Here is a 9431-nt window from a genome sequence, read left to right as displayed (position 1 = left end):
GTACGGGGAAACCTCACTATCAAGTTACCTGACCAGAAGCGCTGTCTGGATTCCGCAATATAATCTGAAAGGCGTGCAGCTTTAAGTTCATAAATCCGATCTCGGGTAATAAACGGAGGCCACTTTACTATTTAGAAAGAAAGTGTCCTGTAAGGAATAAGTAGGAAGGACTTAAAAATAATGGGTCAACCATTTGTATGCATTTGTGCCCCCAACGTGCTCAATAGCTTGGTCTCCTAAGCATTGCCCTTGCAGGCTGACTTAAACTCTTCATTTCCCTTAACGAAAGCTTCCTTTTTCACATCTTGGGTGATGGTAAATTTTAGCTCAGGCCAATATTGATGTATCACAAATTCTAAACTTGTTAGGTCTTAATTAATGAGATTTTGCTCTATTAATAAATCTTGCAAGTCAACCCTATTTCTTAAGGGCCACAATTTGAGGTAAGACCAAGCAAATTGTTCGACTGAAAGGCGTTTCTTGGTGCCTTTGGTTTGCGTGACGTTGCTGAGTCTGGCTTTTTCAGTGAGGAATTAGGGTTTCTAGTTCCTTGATTAAATTGAATTCTACAAAAAATGATCAGCCTTGACGCCTGCTACAGTCTTCCCCTGCCGTTGAGGCCATGCAGCTTCTCGTGATGGTGATTATTACTGTAATCAGTATTACCTCTTCTGCAGAAATGTAGTATAATGTATTCCAAAGCAGAATCATTTTTATTTATTTATACGTCTGCTTTCTGTCATGGGCACAGATAATTAAGAGCTAATTGTAGTTCTATCACTTAGCAGTTGTTAGGGGTCTGAAATACTAGACTTTAGAGTCTGGAGTCCTGAATTACACCCTTTCTCTGCCCCTCTCGGAACTCAAGACAGTGGTCCAGCCACTCTCTCTCGAGCACCCAGAGGACCCACTACAGCCCTGACATCCATCCTCTCAGCACATGGGAGTGAAAGGGTTAATGTTTCTCATTCTGAGTTCTTTGACTAAGAGGTGGCGGATGAATAATTGTTTCACAAGCATATTTCCTCCTCCTCACCCCGATGTGGGGAGTGATGGCTGTGAGTTGAGCCATGTGGTGTTGTTGTCCTGAAGAAAGCATATGTGAGTGACCACAGCCAAAAGGGGAAGAGCAAGCAATGATTGCCAAAGTGTTGGCTGCGACCCCCAAGGTGGTTAAGCAGAGGTCACTGCATGGGTTCACCTGGCTATGAGCAGAGACCCACACAAAAGATGAGAAGGAAGATCAGAATTCCTGTCTCCTGGCTTCCCTGGTGGCACAGTGGTTAAGAATCTGCCTGCCAGTGCAGGGGACACAGGTCGAGCCCTGGTCCGGGAAGATCCCACATGCCGCGGAGCAACTAAGCCCGTGCGCCACAACTACTGAGCCTGTGCTCTAGAGCCCGTGAGCCACAACTACTGAGGCCTGCAGGCTTAGAACCTGTGCTCTGCAACAGGAGAAGCCACGGCAATGAGAAGCCCGTGCACTGCAACGAAGAGTAGCCCCCGCTTGCTGCAACTAGAGAAAGTCTGCACTCAGCAACAAAAACCCAATGCAGCCAAAAATAAATTAATTAATTAATTAAATAAGTAAATTTTTTAAAAAAGAATTCCTGTCCCCTCTGAACACGGACCACGAAATCCATCCCTAAGAACGAGGTATCTTTACTCTTCAACATGCTTTAAGTTTGTGACCTTTCTTCTGCCGTCAGGCAACTGGTATCATTAATGCCAGTTTATTTTTAGACATAAATATGTATCCATTTGACAAAAAAAAAAACTTGACATCCCAACAAGGATGACTTGGTGATGGAAAAAGGCTGGAGCTATTAGTAAAGGCCCAGTCCCCTCTTTCCAATGAATAAAATCCAATTTCTCCATCCCTGGTACAAGCATGCTCCACCACTTGTGAGTCCAGCTGGTGTCAAAGGTGCCGATCTAAAAGAAGTTAGCATGAAAAAATAATAGTAATAAAAAACACGTGTGCATGGTGTGACAGGCCGAGCTCATTAGACTGGAATCAGAGACCCCGGGTCCTTGTCTCAGCTCTGCCACTCACTCACAGTGACCTTGACAAGGCCCCTCCACCGCTTTGAGGCTCAGCACATTTTTTCCCAAAAGCTCAAAATACTTTGTAACCTTATTTATGCAAAACAAGACCAAGAGATACCCATTATGTAGAGAACAAAGCGTGGCAGATTTCTCAGGGTAGTTTATGGGCTTAAAGGAGCTGGTTCAAACTATTTTCTGTTAACAGACAGGTAATGAGGGCTTGAAAAACTCCTCTCCTCTGAATCTTGGCAGAGTCCTTAGCCTGGTAAGTTCTTAGGTGTTGCCATGTTTCAAATAAACATTGTAAAAAAAAAGTCCTTGATCTTGTAGTCTTTAAAGCACTGGGAACATTTTTTTCTTATAAAAGGTCAGTTCCAGTGTCAGAAGAAAGATTACCTTCTCCTCATGTTAAAAAAAAAAAAAAAAAAAAAATCCCCTCTAGCTCAGCCTGTGTCCGGAGCCGTCCCTCCCACAGATCTCCCCCCGGAGTTTGCCTGGGCCAGCCCACCTGCCCAGGAATGGGCCAGCCACCCATACCTCTGCTCCCTGCCCAAACAGAACCCCAGCATCCCTGGATACAGTCAGCCCTGGAGGCAAGGACATGGTCACCATGTAATAGACAATTTGGATTTGCCTTGATCCCTAGGCATGAGGGTGATGTTCAGCACTTCAAAGTCATGAAAGACAACAAGGGTAATTACTTCCTGTGGACAGAGAAGTTTCCATCCCTCAACAAGCTGGTGGACTACTACAGGACGACTTCCATCTCCAAACAGAAGCAGATCTTTCTGAGGGATAGGACCTGGGAGGAACAGGTATGCTGCAGGTCCCCATTGGCCCCAGTCCAGAGATTCTGGGCAGCTCGGGTCCTACACGAACCACCAAGACCATGCATCTGATGGGGAGGTCCCTGTGTATTCTGAAAGGCAGAGATCTCAGTTTAAATCCTAGCTTAGCACTTCCTAGGTATGTGACTTTGGAAAGTTCTCTAATCCTCAGTTTCCTCATCCATTAAAATTGAGATAATAGTGACAGCTACCTCATAGGATGGTGTGAAGGTTAGAGAAGATCATGTAGCCCCACTCCTTGCATCATTCCTAATCACGCCACAGGCACTCGGTACACGTGGGCTCTTATTACGCTCTTATTTTGTTATTCACAGATGTTACTATGTCACAGTTTTCAGCCTAGCTCAGGAGCCGCCCAAGGATGAAGGTGTGGGGAGGATGGGGGGGCACTATACATGGGGATATTACAGCCTAGAGTCCAGGACTAATGCAGCAGGTAGAGCTTTGTGGCCGAATTTGGGGATGGGGGAGGGTAGAAGCAGGGGGCACTGGAGGAGAAAACTGGAGGTGGGATTCTTGCTCTTGGAACAGTTTGGGATATGAAGTATTGTTTTAAAGAAGATGCATCCGACAGACCTGGCTTTCTTTAAAACCTGATTTCATTGCAAGAGAAGAAAACTTTCTGAGTATCGGTTTTTCTCATCCATAGAATGGAGAGACTATAATGCCTCCCCTCATTGGGCTGTTGTGAGGATAAATGAGACATCATTACAGGCCTTGCCACAGGGTCTGGTCCATAGTCGGCACTAAGGAAATGTTAACTAGCCTCCATAAGTAAATTCACACACACACAATCTATGCAACATGTTTCAAAGGAAATAACATGGTTATAGGAGATGGGTATTACAGAAACAAGCATTGACTGAAAGAGTTGAAATCCCAGCGACAGGTTATTTGAAAAGACATTGAGACTTTCAAAGCAACATGTGCTTCAGGGAAGTAAAGAAAACCATCCCTTGCAAGTAATGGGTTGATTTTAAGCCTGAGAAGTTACAATCAAAGGAGGAAAGAGTGTTCCCAAATGCAGAGAGAAACTTAGAAAGATAAGCAAAGGTTAAACCCCCACCTTGTAAATTCTTTTAACCAGGAAATGGACAGAGGTATTCATTTATTAGGATGTGCACGCACAGGTGAAAGAGGAAATATAAAAATGCATTAAACTGGATTTAATGAGCTCATTTTGCAAAGTGCTTAGCGCAGTGCCTGGCATATACTAAGCCAAGGGCCCTGTGTAATTGTTTGTTAGATAAAAATAACAAGGAATTGTCTCTGAGTCACGAGGTTGTGGTAGCATTCAGGAGAAAGATCTTGTTTCTTCCCAACGTGCCCAGCAGCAGGCCTGGTTTCCATGGTGCTGCAAGAGCGTTGCTGTTTGGGTCTCCATCATCAGGCTATAAATGACAGTTCAAAATCATGCAAAGTCAATAGCAGAGCTTATCTGGAGGGTAGGATGTCCAGCAGTGTGGCAACATGCGATAAGGAGGGGTGGCACTGTGTCGGTAAAATGGGACATTTAAGCATGATTACACAGAGAAAAACAAGCCCACTAGGAAGGGGCTAGTCGGGTACCACGTGGAAAGTCTGTGAACCGGAGACCCAAACTCCCCAAACTGGGAGAATCTGAGAATGCAGCGGCCGCTTTGAAAACGTAATGGTCTGAACCATTGATTCTCCTTAAGCTGCCCTCACCCCCTCAGCTGTTTCTTGGAGCTGGCATGAGCTAAGTCTGGGAACAGCTGCCAGAAGAGTGGGGTAGGACCAGGAGATGCGTGAGGAGGATGGATCCGCATCACCTCTGTTCTCTCCCAGGGTCAGCGGGGCAACAGCCTGGACCGGAGGTCCCAGGGAGGCCCACCCCTGAGTGGGACTGCGGGAGAAGAAATCCGGCCTTCGATGAACCGGAAGCTGTCGGATCACCCCCCGCCCCCTCCCTCGCAGTATCCCCCCGCACCACTGCCACCACAGCAGCGGTACCTGCAGCAGCAGCAGCCTTTTCATCAGGTATCTGGAAAGAATGCAGTGGGGCACAGTGAGCTGGGGAGAAGGATCTGCTCTCCCCCCCAGGCTTCAGTCACTTTGTCCCCACTGCCACTCAGTGTATGAAAACTCCCCACGGTGCTGGAAACAACCAAAGCAAATAAATGCTGGGGACCTGTTTTGGGTCCAGGACTGTCGGCTGGGGAGGAACGTCCCAGTCCAGGCCAGGCCCCATCAGCTCTCACTGGGCCCATACAGAAGATCCTGGGCCCCCAGGTGGCAGAAATATGGAAACCGCTCTTGGTGAAGAAGTCTCTGTGAATTAAATGGCTCCCTGCTTGAAAACACACACACACTCTCTCTCTCACCCTGAGGACACAGTGAACAATTGTTTCATTTTCCTATCGGCACAATTCCAAATCTTTTCGTGCCCTTTAACCCATCTGGCTGTCAAGATCTACAAGAAAAACTGATTAACACCAGAAATGGATCCTTGCTTATTTATTTATCTATCCCCCGCCTTGTTCCAGATAGGATTTTACGTGGCTTGCCCAGAGTGACAATACAGCCAGATAGCATCATCCCTGAATTCCGCAGCAGGGCATACAAAGTCCTCTGTGAGCTGCCCCTATCTGTCTCCCCAGCACCATCCCCTGCAACCGTGCCACGTGAACATACCTTCTGGCAACGCTGCACTACCTTTAGTTACCAGAATTTTTCACTGCGTTTTCTCTCATGCTTTTGAGGCTTTTTATATGCTGTCCCCCCTGCCTGAAATGCCCTTGCTTAGTCAGTTCTACTCCTCTTTAAGCTGGAGTTCAAGCACCCTGATCACCCAGGCCAAGTTATTCAGTCTTCTCTATGCTCACTCATCACTTAAATGTGTATGGTTCCCCCTCTAAACCGATGTTCCATGAAGATAGGGGCCTCCTCTTTCCAGCTACATATCCTCATGCTTAAGACAGTACTAGACCCATGGTAGGTGCCAGATAAATATTCCTTGGTTGAATGAATGAAAGCTGGCATCATCTTCACAATGTAAGGTCTGCACTGGCTGTGTCCATGTCATCAGAGCAAGGTGCTGGGGGAGCCTGTGAGGGATGCTTCCGGCGATGTGGTCATGGCTGTTCTGTCACATCTGTTTCTAGGAACGCCGTGGAGGCAGCCTGGACATAAACGACGGGCACTGTGGCATGGGCAACAGCAGCGAAATGAATGCCGCCCTCATGCAACGGAGACACACAGACCCCGTGCAACTCCAAGCAGCCGGGGTATGTGAACTTCCCTCTCTGGGCTCAGAGGAGGAGGGCAAGGGGCCAAGTAGAGAAACGGTTGGTCCTCCGCGAGAGACCGGGAGAGACCAGTCTCTCTCCACGAGAGACTGTGTGTCAAACTGCACACAGAGGTGGTGGGAACCCAGCGAGTGACGGTGGGGCAGGAGTTCCCCGTAGAGCTGATCCCAGCTGGCGCCATCCAGCCTGCTGTTCTCAGTTTGGCTGTCGGGCCTTGCCCGACCCTCACATTTCCTGACTGCAATTCTAGCAGAGGGAGATCCGTTGCGCTGGCATCGAGGGCTGTTAGTCTGGGCACATTGCGTTCTGTTTGTCACTCGAAGAAAATAAAAAGAACACCTATTCGTGTAGAGAGTGTAGTTCTCAAGGATCCTCTTGGAGCCTTGGAGAATGACATCTCAGTTGCTCAGAGCTGTGCATCCGGGTCTGCTTTCAGTTGCAGTGGGGTTTGAAATGTCTCTGGAGAGCCACCCGTCAGCCTTCAGGGCAGGCAGCTCACAGAGAGCTTTGTCTTGGTACCAGGGCCCGCAGATCCTCCTCCGTGTGCCCGTGGCTCAGAAAGCAGCTCGGCCCGCCCCAGCTCAGCAGGACCTCTCTGTGTTTTCCCCCAGCAGCGAGTGCGGTGGGCCCGGGCGCTGTACGACTTTGAGGCTCTCGAAGATGATGAGCTGGGATTCCACTGCGGAGAGGTGGTTGAGGTCCTGGACAGCTCCAACCCATCCTGGTGGACTGGCCGCCTGCACAACAAGCTGGGCCTCTTCCCTGCCAACTACGTGGCACCCATGACCCGGTGAGGCCCTTCTGGAGGGCTCGGAAGCTTTGGTCTGAAGCTGCCTGCAAGTGATGGAACAAGGAAGAAACTCTGGAAGTACACACACATATATATACGCGTGTATATGTACATATGCACACACGTATATATGCCTACGTATCTACACACTTATAATAGTAATTTATTGGCAAGTTCGTTGGTTACTTAGTTGATATGAAAGGAGCTCAGGTGGAGAATTCTATTCATACTTATCTTTCTGCTCCCCTCAGCGGGTGTGCAGAAGGCAGGGGGGGCGCTGGGAAGTGGGAGGCAGGGAAATGACACCGACATGCCTCCTGCCCTTAGGCCGGCACAGCTTCCTCCTCGTCTTGGGAATTCTGACTGAGAGGACCTAAGCGGGATCCACACCTGGTGCTGGACGCAGAAAAGCAGGGTGGGGTTGGACTTGGCGGGGCATGTCCTCCTTTACCTGCATATCTGGCTCCCTGCCCCCTCCGAGGGTGTGCGGGGCTGCTGCCCCCCTCTCCCCACGGGGTGGGCACTGCTGGGTGGAGGACGAAGGCGCCGCTCTGAGCTGGGAGCGGGAGGGGATGGGAGGGGAGGGCTGGAGCAGGGGGCGTCCCGGGGCCTGGGCAAGACTAGTCCCCTGGCAGATGCTCACCTGAGACCTTCCTCTCCCTCAAGCGAACGTTCCCCAACGCATTCTCTTCCGTGTGGCTGCGGTGGAGAAATGGAGGCCCTGTGAGAACCGAGGAGGGGTTTTTCACAAATCCCCCACTGGCTTACTTGGGTGTAACATCTGTTTCCCCAGCAACCAAGAACGCAGCATCCTAGACTCTGTAAAGCGCCCGGAGAAGCCCCGGCTGAGAATGGCAGATTTCAGAGCCACTGTTTTATGGTTACAGGGGTGTCTCTTCAGGGCTCTATTTGTTTTCCCTCTTGGTTTCCTGTGTTTTGAAGATGCTTTGCCCAGCAACACAGAGAGAAGCCCACTCCTCAAGAGCACTGTTTAGCGACTGGTCAATTGACTGATTGGCCATGACCCTGGGTGGCAGCTGGCTTGGAGAGAGCTTCCTGTTCCCTCCGACTGTTGGGCCACCGCTGGCGCCTCCCCGCCCCACAAGCTGCACCTGGGAAGGAACCCCACGGCCACTGTCTCTCCTTCACCTCAAAATAGACTCGTGTCTCCCAGGGCTCAGCCTGGGCGCGGGAAGCACAGATCAGCCTGGCTGGGGAGCAGGGACACTGGAGAAGGAAGCTCAGTGTCGTAGGGGAGCCAGAACAAACGTGTCCGCCCCGAGGGCGTCTAGGAGGGGTGGTGGGCGGGTATACGGAGACCAGAAGGAAAGGGCTCAGGCGGAAGTGCTGGTGAAGGAGCTCCGGGGTGGGTGGGGACCTGTTGCTTCCTCTTCTTCCCAGCCCTTCCTTCTCTGAGGAGGGACGGGGCAGCCATCAACCAAGGTGACGTAGGAAGAAAGGGTTTCTGACTCAGAAGTAACTGTCAGTGTAACGTAGGCTATGGCCTGTTGGCTCTGAAATCTGCCATTCTCTGATCCCCATGTCGCCTTTAGAGAAAAAGAGAAAAAGAAAAGACTCTGTGATGGGTCTTGGGAGGGATGAGAAAATAGCCTGAGAGGCAGGGGGAGTCCAGCGAGTGAGGAGGGGTCTCTGGAAGTGAAAGCGCAGGAGGTAGAAGGGAACGGAGACATTTCAAAAGATCCAGGAGCAGCGTGAGAGGCTGAAGGGAGGAAGAGGGACAGGAGGTGAAGTGGGACAGGTGAGGAAGACACTGGAGTGACACGTTGGGGGCAGATGAGGCACGGGCAGGAGGGACAGAGGCTGGTGGACAGGACGAACCTGGACAGAGGAGACACTGCAGGAACCAAGGCAAAAGAACAAAGGCCAAGGAGCCCGGATACGCTGTTTCGGTGCTGGGTGATGTGAACAGGTTACAGTAAATAAAAGCCAAAGTAATGTTTGATTTTACAGTATTTACAAACCATATGCTTTCAGCGGTCCACGAACTTGGTCCATTTGTCTGATTCTGTGGGGGGACCAGCCCCAGGGAAGACAGAGGGAAACGACTGGGCTCTGGCCTGGGTTTTGTGCCTTGAAACACTCCTCAAGGAAGCAGTAATAAAACAAGTGCCTTTGTTTTGCTGGGCTGGGTCTGGTGTCTGTGTCACACGCCTCTCTGGAGGAGGGTGGGGGTCACTGGCCTGGAGAAGCTGACCACGCAGGGTGGGCAAAGCTCTCAGAGCCCCTGGATCTGGACTTTCTGTTCCACCAGAGCTTTTAATTGAGGTGCTCAAACAGCCTCGTCCCTGCTCAACTGGAGGCTCAATCCAGAAGGAACTGAGAGTCATCCTAACCACCCGCAGTGAACGAGGGCCCTCGGGGACCAGACTAAGAGGACAAGGACCGCGCTGTCCACACTGTCGGGGCAGGGGAGGCTGACCTCCTTGGCCTCTGGTGCTGCCCAGGGGAAGTTGC

General features: G+C 50.4%; 1 protein-coding gene across 3 annotated transcripts in view; it reads left to right on the top strand.

Moving 5' to 3' along the window:
* GRAP2 (GRB2 related adaptor protein 2) overlaps nt 1–7480 on the top strand; it is a 60862-nt gene extending 53382 nt beyond the window's left edge. For 2 of the 3 annotated variants that reach the window (XM_030855903.2, XM_060306213.1), the window contains 4 exons: nt 2696–2864; nt 4707–4898; nt 6023–6145; nt 6781–7480. In XM_030855903.2, coding sequence (XP_030711763.2) covers nt 2696–2864; nt 4707–4898; nt 6023–6145; nt 6781–6960 — 664 coding nt within the window. In that variant the 3' untranslated portion in view covers nt 6961–7480. Of the gene's footprint in view, nt 1–2695; nt 2865–4706; nt 4899–6022; nt 6146–6777 lie in introns of all 3 variants that reach the window. The other variant, XM_030855902.2, reaches the window with a different exon arrangement.
* The last annotated feature ends 1951 nt before the right edge of the window (nt 7481–9431 follow it).

The sequence above is a fragment of the Globicephala melas genome, chromosome 10 (assembly GCF_963455315.2).
Source record: "Globicephala melas chromosome 10, mGloMel1.2, whole genome shotgun sequence".
Classification (NCBI taxonomy): domain Eukaryota; kingdom Metazoa; phylum Chordata; class Mammalia; order Artiodactyla; family Delphinidae; genus Globicephala; species Globicephala melas.
The sequence above is the reverse complement of the archived record's forward strand: the minus strand, read 5'-3'. Positions and strand labels throughout refer to the sequence as shown.